This window comes from Phocoena phocoena, chromosome 15 (assembly GCF_963924675.1).
Source record: "Phocoena phocoena chromosome 15, mPhoPho1.1, whole genome shotgun sequence".
Classification (NCBI taxonomy): domain Eukaryota; kingdom Metazoa; phylum Chordata; class Mammalia; order Artiodactyla; family Phocoenidae; genus Phocoena; species Phocoena phocoena.
The window spans coordinates 56,299,925-56,320,168 of record NC_089233.1 but is presented as its reverse complement, the minus strand read 5'-3'; the positions used below and the strand labels follow the sequence as shown (position 1 = coordinate 56,320,168).

The 20,244-nt window shown below is 41.9% G+C and overlaps 1 protein-coding gene across 1 annotated transcript in view; it reads right to left on the bottom strand.

The window, feature by feature from the left end:
• The window catches only part of RASSF2 (Ras association domain family member 2), a 45,445-nt gene that overhangs the window by 9,909 nt on the left and 15,292 nt on the right, over nucleotides 1-20,244 (bottom strand). The window contains exons 2-5 of the mRNA XM_065892405.1: nucleotides 14,621-14,710; nucleotides 12,319-12,394; nucleotides 9,581-9,732; nucleotides 6,406-6,494 (exon numbers count right to left, since the gene is read on the bottom strand). Coding sequence (XP_065748477.1) covers nucleotides 6,406-6,494; nucleotides 9,581-9,732; nucleotides 12,319-12,394; nucleotides 14,621-14,679 — 376 coding nt within the window. The 5' untranslated portion in view covers nucleotides 14,680-14,710. The remainder of the gene's footprint in view (nucleotides 1-6,405; nucleotides 6,495-9,580; nucleotides 9,733-12,318; nucleotides 12,395-14,620; nucleotides 14,711-20,244) is intronic.

Below are 20,244 nucleotides of genomic sequence, written 5' to 3'. Positions count from 1 at the left end.
GGGACAGACACCAAAAACAACGGGAACTACGAACCTGCAGCCTGCAAAAAGGAGACCCCAAACACAGTAAGATAAGCAAAATGAGAAGACAGAAGAACACACAGCAGATGAAGGAGCAAGATAAAAACCCACCAGACCTAACAAGTGAAGAGGAAATAGGCAGTCTACCTGAAAAAGAATTCAGAGTAATGATAGTAAAGATGATCCAAAATCTTGGAAATAGAATAGAGAAAATGCAAGAAACATATAACAAGGACCTAGAAGAACTAAAGATGAAACAAGCAACAATGAACAACACAATAAATGAAATTAAAAATACTCTAGATGGGATCAATAGCAGAATAACTGAGGCAGAAGACCGGATAAGTGACCTGGAAGATAAAATAGTGGAAATAACTACTGCAGAGCAGACTAAAGAAAAAAGAATGAAAAGAACTGAGGATAGTCTCAGAGACCTCTGGGACAACATTAAATGCGCCAACACTCAAGTTATAGGGGTTCCAGAAGAAGAAGAGAAAAAGAAAGGAACTGAGAAAATATTTAAATAGATTATAGTTGAAAACTTCCCTAATATGGGAAAGGAAATAGTTAATCAAGTCCAGGAAGCATAGAGAGTCCCATACAGGATAAATACAAGGAGAAACATGCTAAGACACATATTAATCAAGCTGTCAAAAATTAAATACAGGGCTTCCCTGGTGGGGCAGTGGTTGAGGGTCCGCCTGCTGATGCAGGGGACACGGGTTCGTGCCCTGGTCCGGGAGGATCCCAAATGCCGTGGAGCGGCTGGGCCTGTGGGCCGTGGCCACTGGGCCTGTGCGTCTGGAGCCTGTGCTCCCCAGTGGGAGAGGCCGCAGCAGTGAGACGCCCACGTAGCGCAAAAAAAAAAAAAAAAAAAAATTAAATACAAAGAAAACATATTAAAAGCAGCAAGCGAAAAACAACAAATAACACACAAGGGAATCCCCATAAGGTTAACAGCTGATCTTTCAGCAGCAACTCTGTAAGCCAGAAGGGACTGGCAGGACATATTTAAAGTGATGAAGGAGAAAAAGCTACAACCAAGATTACTCTACCCAGCAAGGATCTCATTCAGATTTGATGGAGAAATTAAAACCTTTACGGACAAGCAAAAGCTGAGAGAGTTCAGCACCACCAAACCAGCTTTACAACAAGTGCTACAGGAACTTCTCTAGGCAAGAAACACAAGAGAAGGAAAAGACCTACACTAACAAACCCAAAACAATTAAGAAAATGGGAATAGGAACATACATATCGATAATTACATTAAATATAAATGGATTAAATGCTCCCACCAAAAGACACAGGCTGGCTGAATGGATACAAAAACAAGACCCATATATATGCTGTCTACAAGAGACCCACTTCAGACCTAGAGACACATACAGACTGAAAGTGAGGGGATGGAAAAAGATATTCCATGGAAATGGAAACCAAAAGAAAGCTGGAGTAGCAATTCTCATATCAGACAGAATAGACTTTAAAATAAAGATTATTAGAAGAGACAAAGAAGGACACTACATAATGATCAAGGGATCGATCCAAGAAGGAAAAATAACGATTGTAAATATTTATGCACCCAACAAAGGAGCACCTCAATACATAAGGCAAATACTAACAGCCATAAAAGGGGAAATCGACAGTAACATATTCATAGTAGGGGACTTTAACACCCCACTTTCACCAATGGACAGATCATCCAAAATGAAAAAAATAAGGAAACACAAGCTTTAAGTGATACATTAAATAGATGGATTTAATTGATATTTACAGGACATTCTATCCAAAAACAACAGAATACACTATTTTCTCAAGTGCTCATGGAATATTCTCCAGGATAGATCATATCTTGGGTCATAAATCAAGCCTTGGTAAATTTAAGAAAATTGAAATTGTTTCAAGTACTTTTTCCGACCACAACGCTATGAGACTAGATATCAATTACAGGAAAAGATCTGTAAAAAATACAAACTATGGAGGCTAAACAATACACTACTTAATAACGAAGTGATCACTGAAGAAATCAAAGAGAAAATAAAAAAATACCTGGAAACAAATGACAATGGAGACACGACGACCCAAAACCTATGGGATGCAGCAAAAGCAGTTTAAGAGGGAAGTTTATAGCAATACAATCCTACCTTAAAAAGCAGGAAACATCTCGAATGAACAACCTAACCTTGCACCTAAAGCAATTAGAGAAAGAAGAACAAAAAACCGCCAAAGTTAGCAGAAGGAAAGAAATCATAAAGATCAGATAAGAAATAAATGGAAAAGAAATGAAGGAAATGATAGCAAAGATCAATAAAACTAAAAGCTGGTTCTTTGAGAAGATAAACAAAATTGATAAACCATTAGCCAGACTCATCAAAAAAAAAAGGGAGAAGACTCATATTAATAGAATTAGAAATGAAAAAGAAGTAACAAATGACACTGCAGAAATACAAAAGATCATGAGAGATTACTACAAGCAACTCTGCCAATAAAATGGACAACCTGGAAGAAATGGACAAATTCTTAGAAATGCACAACCTGCCAAGACTGAATCAGGAAGAAATAGAAAATATGAACAGACCAATCACAAGCACTGAAATTGAAACTGTGATTAAAAATCTTCCATAAAAAAAAGCTCAGGACCAGATGGCTTCACAGGCAAATTCTATCAGACATTGAGAGAAGAGCTAACACCCATCCTTCTCAAACTCTTCCAAAATATAGTAGAGGGAGGAATACTCCCAAACTCATTCTACGAGGCCATCATTACCCTAACACCAAAACCAGACAAAGATGTCACAAAGAAAACTACAGGCCAATATTACTTATGAATATAGATGCAAAAATCCTCAACAAAATACTAGCAAACAGAATCCAACAGCACATTAAAAGGATCATACACCATGATCAAGTGGAGTTTATTCCAGGAATGCAAGGATTCTTCATTATATGGAAATCAATAAATGTGATACACCATATTAACAAATTGAAGGAGAAAAACCATATGATCATTTCAATAGATGCAGAGAAAGCTTTTGACAAAATTCAACACCGATTTATGATAAAAACCCTGCAGAAAGTAGGCATAGAGGGAACTTTCCTCAACATAATAATGGCCATATATGACAAACCCACAGCCAATATAATCCTCAATGGTGAAAAACTGAAAGCATTTCCACTAAGATCAGGAATAAGACAAGGTTGCCCACTCTCACCACTCTTATTCAACATAGTTTTGGAAGTTTTAGCCACAGCAATCAGAGAAGAAAAAGAAATAAAAGAATCCAAATCGGAAAAGAGAAGTAAAGCTGTCACTGTTTGCAGATGACATGATACTGTACATAGAGAATCCTAAAGATGCTACCAGAAAACTACTAGAGCTAATCAATGAATTTGGTAAAATAGCAGGATACAAAATTAATGCACAGAAATTTCTTGCATTCCTATACACTAATGATGAAAAATCTGAAAGTGAAATCAAGAAAACACTCTCATTTACCATTGCAACAAAAAGAATAAAATATCTGGAAATAAACCTACCTAAGGAGACAAAAGACCTGTATGCAGAAAATTATAAGACACTGATGAAAGAAATTAAAGATGATACAAATAGATGGAGAGATATACCATATTCATGGATTGGAAGAATCAACACTGTGAAAATGACTCTACTACTCAAAGCAATCTACAGATTCAGTGCAATCCCTATCAAACTACCACTGGCATGTTTCACAGAACCAGAACAAAAAATTTCACAATTTGTATGGAAACACAAAAGACCCCGAATAGCCAAAGCAATATTGAGAATGAAAAATGGAGCTGGAGGAATCAGGCTCCCTGACTTCAGACTATACTACAGTAATCAAGACGGTATGGTACTGGCACAAAAACAGAAATATAGATCAATGGAACAGGATAGAAAGCCCAGAGATAAACCCACACACATATGGTCACCTTGTCTTTGATAAAGGAGGGAGTAATATACAGTCGAGAAAGGACAGCCTCTTCAATAAGTGGTGCTGGGAAAACTGGACAGGTACATATAAAAGTATGAGATTAGATCACTCCCTAACACCATACACAAAAATAAGCTCAAAATGGATTAAAGACCTAAATGTAAGGCTAGATACTATCAAACTCTAAGAGGAAAACATAGGCAGAACACTCTATGACATAAATCACAGCAAGATCCTTTTTGACCCACCTCCCAGAGAAATGGAAATAAAAAAAAATTAAACAAATGGGACCTAATGAAACTTCAAAGCTTTTGCACAGCCAAGGAAACCATAAACAAGACCAAAAGGCAACCCTCAGAATGGGAGAAAATATTTGCAAATGAAGCAACTGACAAAGGATTCATCTCCAAAATTTACAAGCAGCTCATGCAGCTCAATAAGAAAAAAACAAACAACCCAATCCAAAAATGGGCAGGAGACCTAAATAGACATTTCTCCAAAGAAGATATACAGACTGCCAATAAACACATGAAAGAATGCTCAACGTCATTAATCATTAGAGAAATGCAAATCAAAACTACAATGAGATATCATCTCACACCAGTCAGAATGGCCATCATCAAAAAATCTACAAACAATAACTGCTGGAGAGGGTGTGGAGAAAAGGGAACACTCTTGCACTGCTGGTGGGAATGTGAATTGGTACAGCCACTATGGAGAACAGTATGGAGGTCCCTTAAAAAACTACAAATAGAACTACCATGTGATCCAGCAATCTCACTACTGGGCATATACCCTGAGAAAACCATAATTCAAAAAGAGTCATGTACCAAAATGTTCATTGCGGCTCTATTTACAATAGCCAGGAGATGGAAACAACCTAAGTGTCCATCATTGGATGAATGGGTAAAGAAGATGTGGCACATATATACAATGGAATATTACTCAGCCATAAAAAGAAACGAAACTGAGTTATTTGTAGTGAGGTGGATGGACCTAGAGTCTGTCATACAGAGTGAAGTAAGTCAGAAAGAGAAAGACAAATACTGTATGCTAGCACATATACATGGAATCTAAGAAAAAAAAAATGTCATGAAGAACCTAGGGGTAAGTCGAGAATAAAGACACAGACCTACTAGAGAATGGACTTGAGGATATGGCGAGGGGGAAGGGTAAGCTGTGACAAAGTGAGAGAGTGGCATGGACATATATACACTACCAAACGTAAGGTAGATAGCGAGTGGGAAGCAGCCGCATAGCACAGGGAGATCAGCTCAGTGCTTTGTGACCACCTGGATTGGTGGGATAGGGAGAGTGGGAGGGAGGGAGATGCAAGAGGGAGGAGATATGGCAACATATGTATATGTATAACTGATTCACTTTGTTATAAAGCAGAAACTAACACACCATTGTAAAGCAATTATACTCCAATAAAGATGTAAAAAAATTTAAAAATAAAGAAAATTTCAAACACATACACAAAAATAGGTGAGGGCATCAGCCATTTTGGTGAGTTACTCAGTTTTTCTGTGTCTCTCCCATGTTTACATGTTATTAAACTTTTGTTTGATTTTCTCCTGTTAATCTGTCTCATGTCAATTTAATTCTTAGACCAGCCAGAAGAACCCAGAAGGTAGAGAAAACTGTCTTCCTTCCCAACACCATATATCACTAACTCTCTGTGCCTCAGTTTCTTCATCCATACAATGGGGATAACAATAACACCCACCTCATGAGATTGTTGTGAGGGTTTAAATAAGTTAATTCATTTAAAGCACTTAGAACAATGTCTGCACAGGCTAAGCACGATATAAGGACTTGCAAGATAATGTCGAACTGACAATATCTATCAAAATTGTAAATGCACATAGCCTCAGATCCAGAAATTCGATTTCAAAGAATCCTACAGACACTGACAAATGTGTGAAATGAGACATGTATAAGGACACTCTACACTTTTGTTTGTCTAAAAGACTAAAGATGACTTAAATGTTTATCAATAGGGAGCAATTAAATTATCATTTTTTTCATACAATGTAATACAGCAGAGCTGTAAAGAATGCAGAAGTTCTCCATGGGTTTGTATGGAACAATCCTCAAGACAAACTAATAGAAACGGGATGTGCAAAATGCAGCCACTTACATAAAAATGGGAAGAAAAGAAATGACATCCAACCATTAAGCTTTGTTGGTGTGTATTTCCTTGTGCTTGCAAAGAGTATCTTGGGAAGAATGCCTTCAGTTTGCTTCTAGGGAGGGAAACTCAGTGGGTGGATGAGATGGGAAACTTTCAATTCTTTTTTTTTAAATAAGTTTTGAATATTGAACCATGTGAATTTTGTTTTCAAAACATAAGTAACAGTGTACAACATTCATCACATCAGTCTTCACACAGTCGGCCCCAAACTAGAGGATCCTCCCACCATGCATGTACCTGTGGGACTTGATGTCTGATCATTCTCAGGCAGGGCATCCACCTCTGAGATTGGAATGTTGGGCATGGTGAGGGGCTTCAGGATAGTGCTGGTGAGCAGAAAACAGACAAAAGGTTCAGCCCCTGCAGAAGAACGCCCCCAGTCCCACCCCACCCCACTTGTACAAAGGGAGCACTTGGCCTGTGCAAGGCTGGGTACCAGCACACAGAAGGTGACAAAGGACATGGTAGGCTGTGCTGAGTGTCTCACGAGGCTGGTCCAGTTCCTGGGCTAAGCACTTGGCAGGGAAGGGGAGTTCTGGAGGGAGAAAATGCTTGTTCCCAGTATTTGCAGCAACATGAAGTCCAGGACAGAGAACAACAAAGAACACCTGTGTGGTGCCTGTGCTGAGTTTCTAAGCATGTACAAATTCTATAGCTTATTTAGAAAACCCTAATAATGGTCATTTACTTCTAGGGACAAGATTCTATTTCAGACCCACTTCTGTTGGAGGAATAACTCAGAAATTGCTTCTGCCATCTAACAGGAATGGAAAGTAATAGGTTGGCTGCTACAAGAGTCAGGGCAGCTTTGGAAGTGGCCCTGATGGCAGTGTTTTCAGGGTTGCTGGAGAAAGGGTCACAAGCAGGCAATCTGAGTTGAGACCTGGTATTGCTATGATAGCTGGAAAATACTCCTCAAAGCCTAAAAGTACAGTGGCAGTTCAGAGAAACACATCGAAAATCAACAGAGGATTTGGCCAGAAAGGAGAATAATATTTAACCAATTCGGACCATCCCATGTTGAGAATGCAGGTGCCCTGGTGAAACAAAGCAGGACCCTGTGGGGGCTTCCCAGGAACAGACCCCTGTATCCTGCTCCTCTTGTTTGTAAAAAAGCTTTAGCCTCCTAGGTCTTCCCTGAGTTCCAAAGAACAAATTTAATCAGAGAAGTGAGAAAATGCAGAAACTAAGGAAAACAGTCAAGCAAGACAAAATATTGATAATAACCGTTTAGCCAAAATCAAAGTCAACAACCTTTAGTTCCTCCTCAAGGGCTATAGATAATAGTATCCCGAGCCATGTCCATGAGTTGCTTTGCAAATATTAAAAGTATCTTCTTACACCAGGTGTAAGAAGTTAACTGCATTCTGACCACAAGCAGGTAAACCCCAAACCCCTTGGAACCAGATGATGTTGACTCCTGAAATACCACCCAATTACCTCACCAGCAATTAATCAGAAGAGCATCTACCACCCTGCAACCCTCTCCCCTCACCTTGCCTTTAAAAACTCTCCGTTGAAAGCCATCGGAGAGTTCAGGTTTTTTGAGCATTAACTGCCTGGACTCCTTGCTTGGACCTGCAATAAACGCAGCACTTTCCTTCACCACAACCTCGTGTCAGTAAATTGGCTTTACTGCATGTAGATGAGCAGACCCAAGTGTGGTTTGGTAACACTGGGACTCAGCAGAGATAGGATAATTTTTTTTTTTTTTGGTCACATCATGTGGCTTGTGGGATCTTAGTTCTGAGACCAGGGATTGAACCTGGGCCCTCTGCAATGAGAATGCAGAGTCCTAATCACTGGACATCAGGGAAATCCCAAGGGATGCTAATTTTAAGCGAAGACAATTTAAAATTGAAAATCTGAAAGAACTGCCTATTGTATTATAACCAGTGGGCTTCTGAGCCCCAGAATGAAACTGAGCAGAGCCTCTCAGGAATGGTGAACTTTTGGCACCCATAGCAGCCACTTCCCACTCCCTTGTCCAAAGCACTCTTTATTGCCAAAGCAGAAACTGGTCTCAGCATGCTTCTTAACACAGTGGTTCAGGCATTCACTTTATTATAGCAGGCACTGGGACAACATTATTTACCATTCCTGAAAACTCTCTCAAAGAATTTGCAGGTTTCAAGAACCAACCAAGACCAGCTTGATGCCATAGGGAATGGAAAAGAAATAAGTGTACAGCGTGAAAGACCCCTTAGTAGGCCAGCCAAAGGCCACATGGTCAAGTGGAATTTTAAAAATCATTTCACTTAGGAAACGGAATGTAACACCCCAGGGCCTGGGCTGGCGCTGTGGAAAGGGTTTGGCCCACTTGAAACCAAATACAGTGAAAGTGCTGAAAACAAAGCAGAGTATATAAAACCGGCAAAGTTAGATGAAACCAGAGAACCTTGAGTGGACACCCTGGCGCTGATGGGACAGGCAAAGATTTTCCTCCTTAAATTCCCTTGGAAAGAAACCAGATCAGTAACAGGCTTTGGCCACATTGTAGGTTTCTCTCAACTTTAGCAAAGAATAGATTTGGCTGTGGAGTTTAACAAAATGTTCAATGGGGTCAACAGAAAGGGCTTGGTTCTTATTTAAAACAGAAAAAACATCACTGTGGTTTGGCTGAACGGTTGGCGCACTCCACCCACGCTCTGGCCCCAAGGCATTCAGTATCAGCAAATTTTAGGATGGAACAAGGGATAGTCACTTGATCCTAAAAACTGAAGCCCCAGAAAGACAGTAAAGAGGGTGTGCCTTACTAGATGCATTGAACTACTCATTTGGCTACAGGGAGGAACAGGCTTAGTCTTCACAGACCTTCCAGTGGGAACCAAGGAGAGGGGACCTCTCAAGACCATCACGCCACCACCCAACTCCAGGTGTGGCCTGAAGCAGACCTTGCTTGGCTGGCTTGGACAGGACCTGACATTCTTTTTCCTCTTCCAGGTTCCCCTCAGACACAGAGACCTTTGGACAGAAGTTTTGAGCCCTAAATGTCTCTGGGGTGGGGTCGTTCTATAAGGAGTGGTCCCAGTAGGGAGGATGCTGGGGCATCAAGTGTCCTTTCAGAAATCTGCAGACTGGGCCTGGCTGGCCACTACGATACCCCTCAGAGACTAGGGGTCTCCACGCTGGGGAAGGCATGCTGTTCACCCAGGCCTTAGTGCTTCTCCTCTCTGACTCAGCATCTCCCCTCCTCACTCTGACTCTCACTCAGTGATTGTGGTGACAGGTATGGAAGCCCAATAACACCAACATACACCCCTTTCTCCTCATCCCAAGTCGAAGGCAGGGGGCAGTGGGAATAGGAGATGGGATCAAGGCTTGCTGGAAGAAGGTGGAATTTACCTGCTTGAGAATAGATGGAACCCCCAGATACCCCTGGTCACCCCCAGTCCCATCTCTCTTCACTCACCCCTGAGCTCCTAAGTTACAGCCGGAGTGCCAAGAGGAAGAGGATGGAGGAGGGCGAATGCGTTCATTGTCATCCTGCATTTGTAGACGAATGGGCCGGCGCAGCCCCCAGGAGATGTTCAGCAGTCCCTCCACGATGAACTCATCTTCTTCCTGCCACAAAACAATTGGCAGGGTGAGCCCAGAAAAGCCTCAAGGAAGCCAGCACCATGTTGTTGGGGGTAACTGACAGCATCCTTGATGTGTCCAGCTGGGTGCACCCAAGTTACAGTCACACCCCAGCTCCAAGACACTCTCTCCACTTGTAAACTACCCCTGAGGCTCTGAAGCTGACCTCAGAGGTCAGGGCAAAGTTGCCTCAAAATTCATAGACATGTGCAAATTATAACAATGTTTTTTTGTTGTTTTTATACTAATGACTTTAAAGAAAGTTAACTACATTTTTTTTTCTTTTTTAATTTATTTTTAACTGCGTTGGGTCTTCGTTCCTGTGTGCGGGCTTTCTCTAGTTGCGGCGAGTGGGGGCTACTCTTCATTATGATGCATGGGCTTTTCATTGCGGTGGCTTCTCTTGTTGTGGAGCATGGGCTCTAGGCTTTAGTAGATGTGGCACACAGGCTCAGTAGTTGTGGCTCGCGGGCTCTAGAGCGCAGGATCAGTAGTTGTGGCGCATGGACTTAGCTGCTCTGCAGCATGTGGGATCTTCCCAGACCAGGGCTTGAACCCGTGTCCCCTGCATTGGCAGGCAGATTCTGAACCACTGTGCCACCAGGGAAGTCCAATTACATTTCTTAAAGTATGTGAGACTAACCCTGCTAACAGAAGCAAGAGCTAAAGCCTTAAACTAGCTACTTTCCCCTCCCCTACTATGGAAAGTGATGTGTCTTTAGCTATAACATGTTGTATGTTAATCTGACCCACTGGTTGAAGGAGATTTAAAGTAACATTTCCTCAAGTTTGTTCAACAGAATACTAGCTCCTCTACCAGATCAATTGTTACCTTAAAAAGAGTATCGTGTGATCATGAGTTGGGAGATGATGTGTTAATCAGATTTCTTAACAGCAGAACTTCCCAGGCCAATAATTAGCTAATGTGCTACATAACAACTCTCCAAGAGGTGAATAAATCCTGTAAGAATTCCAACTTTATACTCAAGGGTTGTTGACTGATAAGAATTTAAATGTGAAACTCTTCTAAAAACATTTCCATGTTTTATCCCAAAGAAGTGGATCTCACTAATCACCATAAAACCTTTTAATCACCTATAGGACACATCTCAGAAAAGCTGTTTAACGACCAAAATCTTGCTAATGGTCCAGCCACTAATTAGTAGAGGGTTTGAGGACAATGCCTAAAGGGTCAGGTTTTCTTTCTAGAGTTTCAGAAAAACCTTTCTGAACCCATGTTTTTTTGTTTTTGTTTATTTATTTATTTATTTATTTATGGCTGTGTTGGGTCTTTGTTTCTGTGTGAGGGCTTTCTCTAGTTGCAGCAAGCGGGGGCCACTCTTCATTGCGGTGCACAGGCCTCTCTTGTTATGGAGCACAGGCTCCAGACGCACAGGCTCAGTAATTGTGGCTCACGGGCCCAGTTGCTCCATGGCATGTGGGATCTTCCCAGACCAGGGCTCGAACCCGTGTCCGCTGCATGAACCCATGTTTTATAAGCAGGGCCAAGACCTGATATCTGGGCTATGGCCACATCTTCAGGACAAGCCACATGAATGAAGATGATACTTGTTCACTGAACAACTAACCTGGGCCCCAGGATCATCCTTAGAGAGGGAGGGGGTAATAAAGAAGGCAGGAGAAGAGTGCAGCAACTTTAGGTCATTTGGGGATCTTAGGGAGAAAAGCTTTATTTAAGCACAGGTCATATATGGCCTTCTAGCTGGTCAAGGTTGGCATCATTACTTTGTATCACATGATTGTAGGGCAGAATTTAACCCAAAGTAGGACTTTGCCTATGTGGTGTGGTTTGAGGAACATACAAAAAGCCACTACATAGTATTCCCAACCGGCCTGCCTTAGTAGCTGAAATTCTGCCATCTGGATATCCGTTTGTTTCTATGAATTAAATCCCCATGGCTTGACAACCTGAAAATGTGTTTAGAAGGGTATTACACACACCTTCTTATCGGTCAAGGACATTTGAGTATATATTACTCCACCATCTATCTGAAACAGGCTTTACAGAAATGGATACAGTATGAATAAGCTTAGATTCAGGATGGGGGCTGGGGAAAGACAGATGGATAACAAAGAACACTCCAAGAAGGCACTCGAGGAAGGCTGCTGCAGTTGTGGGGAAGGGCCAAGAGTTACCACCCAGAGCTTATGTAACTTGTCCAGGTTGCTTCAGCAATAGGACATGGGTCCAGATGTGTCAACGTAGAGGACTGTGTGAAGTTCCTGAATTGCCCCAAAGGAGGAAGGCTGCTTGAGAGTTAGCTGAAAGTCATTTCATGAAAGGGAGGGTTCTTTTTTTGAGGCTGGCGCTAGCCCAGCCACACAGCTGCAGCAATGTCTCCAGAACAGAAAACTCATCCTTTTTAGAACAAATTTGGGCCTGGGGTCTCCTTCTGAAGAACTCTAGGGACTCCCAATAACATCGCTAGCATCGAGAGGCTCCTCACTGTGGCAGGAGAGGCAGGGACTCTCAGACCAGGAGACATGGAGACAAAGACTGGGCTGGCCACCAGGGAAGGAGCCTCACAGATCTTCCTTGGGACTCCTTACCTCACGATGTCGGAGCTGCAAATTCTGGCCTTCATAGTACAAGTTGTAGGTCTTCAGATGCAGAAGAAGTTCGTTCCTTAAGGGAAAAATACAAGAGGTGTCACAATCTCAGGTGAAGCCACTTATAATGCAGTTATTCCCTCTTTTTCTCACCTCTAAGCTGGCCTTCAGTCATTCCAGTCTGGGTGTTTGTCTACATGTGTACATATACACATACACACACCCAGAGTTCAAGGTCAAGGTCAAGAGTAAATACTACCTAGAACAGACTGGATGTAAAGAGCAACTCCAGAAAACCAACGCAGGTCTGGTCTGCTGACAAAGGTTGGCATCTCTCACAACACTCCCCAAACCCAAGCTAAATATGCAGGCCTTAATAAATCACAGATTCATAGAGGCAAACACACTTCAAAAGCCCATAGACAGGATTTCTCCAGCCTCTCCACAGCCTTTCCTCCCTCACACATGCTGTGAGTGAGGAGGGGATAATCACTACAAACCTTCACAAGACTCAGAAACTCCTAGAATTTCAGAAAGTTAAAAGGGACAGGCCTGGGTCCCACTGACTTATGCTTCATTGACATGACCTTATCATGTGTTTAAAAATTTACTGACTCCCATCAAGAGTGGAACAGATGAATAAAGGCAGCTATGGTCACACAATGGAGCAGCAATGAGAATATGAATGAACTACACATAACACGGACGAATCTCAAAGATATTACGCTGAGTGAAAGAAGCCAGACACAAAAGAGCACATATTGTATGATTCCATTTATATGAATTCAGAATTCAGACAGTGGTTCTCCTTTGGGAGTGGTGACTAGAAGTGGGCATGAGGGGGCTTCTGAAGCCTAGCAATGTACCCTTCTAGGTGCTTTTATCTTTTTAATCTATTCTAGGTGCTTTTAGTTTATAAAAATATTTTTTAAAAACCTTACAAGGCCTCTAAATACTGGTTTCCAAGTGGCCCCCCTGGGAGCACAGTTCTACTAAATGTGAGAGAGCATGTCACACCCTTTGTGATCAGAGTGAGAGCTGTCAAACCTGAAAATGCTGTGATCAAGTTTTATCTGAAAGTGAATGAGGGGAGGCCTGGGAAGGGCTTGAGGAGGCTGAGGTGTGTTCTTTTGCCTATACTCAGGCAAGAGGCAAGGGAGTTCAGTCCCTCTAAGTCCAGCCATTCAATGGAGAGATTTGGGGCCACACAGGAGGTCAAAACTGGCTGGAAACTCCAAGAAGTTCCAGACAAGTTAAACCTAGATAAGCTGGAGTGAATTAGCAAAAAATGTGACACCAAATAACCTAAAACAAAAGCTGTTTGATACTTTTGAACACAAAGATCTGAAACTAGGATTTAAAAGTACTGGTCAGTAGAAGCCCTGGGGGAAATCCATCAGTGAAGAGATAAGTATGATCCATAGCTCACACAACTGTGTGTCTGTGTATGGCCAAGTCTGTCTAAAGGAATTCAAACAATTTGGTCTCAAATAAATTAAACATTTCATTAAGATAGAGAACAATAAATATGTACAAATCCCTGTGCTGAATGTAAAAATATATCTGCAAACTTATAATTTAAGAAAGTCTATTTTGGCTTAGGCCCTGCCATATCAGCAAAAATCTGAGTTCAGAAGATTTTAGTGCATATAAAGCAATGAAACTGTCTCCTGCTATTCAGGGGGCACCTGTGCCCATTTTAGCCAGAACCCCAGCAGCACAGGGACACAACCCAGCCAGGACTTCCCTGGGGTATACCACAGACAAGACAGTGAGCAGCCAGCACCAACTCCTCCTCCTGGAAGCCCTCCAGGACATCATCTCTTTTGAACCCCTAAGGGTGCCATGTCCTAAAGACCTCCTTAACTTCACTCTCTATGGCCAGGCTCTGGGGGCATGTTTTTTTTGTTTTTTGTGTTTTTTTTGTGGTACGCGGGTCTCTCACTGCTGTGGTCTCTCCCGTTACGGAGCACAGGCTCCAGACGCTCAGGCTCAGCAGCCATAGCTCACGGGCCCAGCCACTCCGCGGCATGTGGGATCCTCCCGGACCGGGGCACGAAGCCGTGTCCCCTGCATCGGCAGGCGGACTCTCAACCACTGCGCCACCAGGGAAGCCCCATGGGGGCATGTTTTTTATCTATAGCAGCAACCTTGCTGATGTTCTCACTAGTCCACACTCAGTTGCTTTCTCCTTCTCACACACATGAGATCCTCTCATGCACAGAGGAGGCTCCTCTGCCACTGGCTTCCATTGACATGGGACTGGCCACTGCAAACACAATACCATAGCAAAAAATCTTACTTGGAAATGTATTTATCTTGTCCACATGGGACTAGGGAAGTTTGGTGACTGTAGTCCATTCTTCCTTTCTCTTTTCATCAGACGAGAGGCCTATATTTGAAAGGTGAAGACAGAGGTTAAAGTCAGGTTGTGTCCTTAGGAACTCAGCAGACCATGTACCAGGGGCGGGGAGCACATGGCTCTCTGTCCCTGCCCCAGATCCACAGCTCGAGCAGCCCAACACTGACCCAGGGCCAGGGAAATGCCACACTGCTGGCTGCTGCCACTGCTTGCCACAGCCTCTGAGAAAAATCCCACTTGATCATGGTGTATGATCCTTTTAATGCACTGTTGAAATTCAGTTTGCCAGTATTTTGTTGAGAAATTTTATATTTTCTTTCATCTAGTATTTCAGCCTGCAGTGTTTTTTTTGGTTATGTTTTGTTTTGTTTTTAATTGTAATGTCCTTATCTGGCTTTGGGATCTGGCATTGTAAAATGAGTTTGGGACTGTTCCATCTTTTTCAATTTTTTGGTAAGAGTTTGAGAAGGATCAGTATTAACTCTTCTTTAGATGTTTGGTAGAATTCACCAATGAAACCATCTGGTCTTGGGGCTTTTCTTTGTTGGGAGGCTTTAGATTGCAGATGTTCAATATCACTAATCATCAGGGAAACGTAAGTCTTGCAAACTATTATATACAGGATGGATAAACAACAACGTCCTACTGTATAGCACTGAGAACTATATTCAACATCGTGTGATGAACCATAATGGAAAAAATATGAAAAAGAATACATATGTGTATAACTGAGTCACTTTGCTGTACAGTAGAAATTAAATACATTATAAATCAACTATACTTCAATAAAATTTTTTGAAAAAACCACAATGAGATATCACCTCACATTTTGATGAATGGCTATCATCAAAAAGACATGAGACAACAAGTGCTGGTGAGGGTGCAGAGAAACTGAAACACTTGTGCACTATTGGTGGGAATTTGTAAAATGGTGCAGCGCTGTGGAAATCAGTATGGCAGTTTCTCAAAAACTTAAAAATAGAACTGCCATATGATCCAGCAATTCTACTTCTGGGTACATACCCAAAAGAACTGAAAGTAGGACCTTGAAGAGATATCTGTACACCCATGTTCTTCACAGAATTAATCACAACAGCCAAAAGGTGAAAGCCACTCAAATATCCATCAGTGGATGAATGGATTAACAATGTGGGGTGTATATATATATATATATATATATATATATATATATATATATATAAAATGTAATATTATTCAGCCTTAAAAAGGAAGGAAACCCTGTCACACATTACAACATGGATGAACCATGAGGACATTATGCCAAGTGAAGTAATCTAGTCACCAAAGGACAAGTACTGTATGATTTTACTTACATGAGGTACCTAGGTCAAATCCATAGAGACAAGAAAGTAGAATGGTGGTTGCCAGGGGCTAGGGAAGGTGGAATGGCAAGTTACTATTTAATGGGTATAGAGTTTCAGTTTTGCAAGATGAAAACAGTTCTGTGGCTGGATGACAGTGATGGCTGGACAACAATGTGAATGTACTTAATGCCATTGAACTGTACACTTAAAATGGTTATGATGGTAAATTTTATGTGTGTTTTGCCACAAATTTTTTAAATGGAAAAAGCAGGCAGAAAATCAGTGTTATAGTGACACAATGTGAAAAGGATTCAACCCACTGTTGATGGCTTTGAAGTTGGGGGAATCGGGTGCGAGCCAAGGAATGTGGGTGACCTCTGGAAGCTGGAAAGGACAAGGAAATGAATTCTCCCCTAGATCCTCTAGAAAAGAACACAGGCCCTGCCAAAACCTTGATTCTAGTCCAGGAAGACCCATGTCAGACGTCTGACCTACAGAACCAGAAGATAATAAATTTGTATTGTTTTAAGCCACTAAGTTTTGGTAATTTGTTACAAGAACAACAGGAAACTAATGCAAAGGCTCCCTAAGGAAGGGGTATAAGTGGGAGGAGGGGAGTGGAGGGCAGAGTTCCATTCAGAAAATTCATACCCCACCTGTATACCCAAAAGTGGTACCCCAAGAACACAACTGGTCTCTCTAAATTTTAATTTTTCAATTCTTCAAAAAAGGAAAAAAAATCATAAAATTTGGAGTATATATGTACTGCAAAAAAAGGAAAAGGAAAGAAAGTCAGACTACTGAGAAAGTTTTTCTTTTTTTCTTAAGTGACAATTACCATAACTAGTGAGTACCCATTTTTTTTAAAGCACCTCTTCTATGCATATGTAAATGTATACGTTCATTTATTGTGTGCCTAAGATGTGTCAAAGCTTTGCGTTTACTGATGGCAGTTCAACAGCAAGTAAACTGGCACAGCCCTGCCTTCAAGTGTACATAGTCCAGAAGGGGATATGAGGGGAAAGACAATTCTATCGAGGAGGGCAGGTGCCACAGCAGCACACAGGAAAGACACCTGATCTGGACTTGGGTGGGGTCCCAGGAGCTTTCTGGAGGAAGTGAACTCTAAACTGAGACCTCAGTGATGAGACAGAGCTGGCAAAGGTGAGGGGCAGAGTGGTCCAGGCAGGAGCATGCACCAAGATGGGGTGGTGTGTGTGCTGGACCTTGACCATATGGAGGAGTTTGGACTTTGCAGTACAATGGGGGGTGTGGTAGGCTGAATAATGGACTCCAAAGATATCCAGGTCCTAATCCCTGGAACCTGTCAATGTCACCTTATATGGTGACAGGGACTTTGCAGATGTGATTAAATTAAGGATCTTGAAATGGGAAGACTAACCTAGATTACCTGGGTGGACCCTAAATGTAATCACAAGTGCCCTAATAAGAAAGGCAGAGGGAGATTCTACAGACAACCTCAGCAGAGAAAGATATTTGAAGATGCTACGCTGTGGATGAAAGGTGGAGAAAGGGACCATGAGCCAAGGAACACAGCCAGAAAAGGCAAGCAAATGAAATTCCCCCCACAGCCTCTAGAGGGAGCGCAGCCCTACTGACACCTTAGTTTTGGTCCACTGAAACCAATGTCAGACTTCTGGCCTCCAGAATGTGAGTATATTTTTGTTGTTTCAAACCACCAAGTCTGTGATAATTTTTTTATAGTGGCAATAGGAAAACAAGGGAAGTTATAAGGGAAGGGTGTGATCTGAGTTGAAGTTTGGAATGATTATCACACTCTGCTGTCTACTTTGAGAAAGGATTGGGGAAGAAAACAGAGGTAGGGGGACCAATTGAGAGGCCTGTCCCAGGGAAGCAGGCAGTGGGGATGGAGTAACAGAGTCTAAAGAGTTTAAAGAGGTAGAGAAAAAGTCATGATCCATCAATAAAAAGATTTGGAAAGGGCCAGATTCGACATAGGGGTAAAGGCAGAGTCCAGCACTATGTCTGGCTACTGGTGAGGATAGCGATGAAGGTGGCCATGCACAGTCACAAGCACTGGTGTGAGGAACACGGGCTGAGTCTGAGGCAGGGCCATGGAACCCCGTGATGCAGATGACAAGAAGCACAGCCAGGCCTGCGGCCCAGGAGAGTGACAGTGTGGAGCTCCCAGGGAGGGGAATCCTGGCTTGGCTGAAGGAAGGGAGGTCAGGAGAGTGGAAAGATTACCAGGGAGAGAGCAGGGAGGGCTGCAGGGGCAGGGCCAAGGGTAGGGATTCAAAGGACCCAGTAGGTCAGGGATGGGCAGAGAAAAGATGAGTCCCTATAAGGGGAGGGAAAACAGGAGACGCAGTATCCTGGAAGCCAAGAGAACAGGGGGCCCCGAGAAGAAGGCCAAGATCAGCAGAGCCAGGAGCTGGTGGTGGGAGCCCAAGGGAAACCCAGAGGGGCCTCTGATTTACCACACAGAATCATGGGGGACCTCGGCCAGAGCCAATGCCAAAGCTTGGATGGAGTAGAGATCAGATTAGTAGTGCCTGGCCGTTGACAGACCTCATCCTGAACATTCAGGTCTTTCTCCAGCCAGGGAAATATCCTATACTTGCTTTGATTCCTGCTTCTCTTCCTTCCATTCTTGTTTTTTCTTCTGCAATGTCTCTATCCCCTCTCTCCAGCACTATACATACATACATACTTACATACATCCCTGCAGTTATCCTCCAAGTCTCGTATAATTTTTACTCACAGTCTCCACCTCCTTATTTTCCCCAGAATTCTACAGATAATTTTCTAACTCACTGATTGGATTTTCTGCAGGACTCTCATTCACTGCCTCCATAATAACCTATAATTTGGTAATTTTGTTTTGGATCTGAAAGCAATCTGTCCTGCTCCCAAGACAAATCCCTTTTGACACTACATCCTCTTAAATCTACTGAAAATACCAATTAGAGAAATTAAGTCTTCTCTGCAGTTACTAAAACTATTTGGTACTTGAGGAAAACAGGCAGATTAATGAAACAATATCACATACAGAAATAGACCCAAACATATTTGGGAACATAGAATGTATGCTACCTTTCTAAATAGCAGGGAAAAGATAGATTAATAAAACAAAATGTTGCCGGAGAATTGACTGGCCTTTGGAAAGGGGGAGATGCGGAATCTAAATCCCTACCTTACTCTTCCACCAAAAGGAATCATAAATGAATTAAAAACTTAAACATTAAAAACATAAAATGCTAGAAGGAAATGTAGGGAAATTTGAACTGGGGAAAACTTTCTTGACCCAAAATCCAGAAGGCATGATGAAAAAAGAAAACCGGATACCAATTTGTAAAAATTTTAAGCTTCTGTTGAGAAAAAAAGTTTACCCTATCCTGAGTCAAAAGGCAAATGACAAATTGGGGGAAAATATTTACAATACATATTATGAAAGGTTAATCTCCTTAATATGTAAAAGTCTTTAATAATTCAATAAGAAAAAGACTACACTCAATAGAAAATTTGTCAAAGCACATGAACAGATAGTTCACAGAAAAATAAATACAAATAGTTAATAAAGATGTTCAATCTCCCTTATCACTATTTTTTACTTACCAGGTTGATATAAATCATCAAGTAGTCTGATGGCCCAAATGTGGGAATTCTCTAAAGCTCTGTCTACATATTGAGTGACTTCACCAAGGCCATTGTTATAAATCTGACCTATAGACTCACTTGGTCTAATCTTTGTCTTCAGCCTGACTTCTCCCCACCTTTTTTCTTACTTTTACGTTTCTTGGGTTAGGAATGTTAGGAAAATACTTACACAGCCGACCACATTGTTGAATTGAAATTACAGGTAGCTGATTCTAGGACCCAACCCCTCCTTTGTCTATCTCAAGGACAACAACTGCATCTGTCTTCATAAACTTTCCAACCATCACCACAAATCACTGGCTACCTCCAGCCAGCTGGAGAGGGAAAAAAAAGCCAACTACATTTACATACACTTTAAGGCAAACACAGTAGCAGAGCAAACAAAAGGCCGGAAATTTACAGTTCAGTCCAATATTGCTTAAGCAGAGTATTGTTCTCACACAAGGAAGAGTCAGAGGAAGATGGTTGATGGGGCTGGGATCCACATTCAATTGGACACTTCTGCCAAGGGTGCCTGCCAATATCTACAGTCTCGAAGAGAGGGATTTGCTCAGCTAGCTGGCTGCAATTCTTCTGCCTTCTCTGTTATTATCAAGA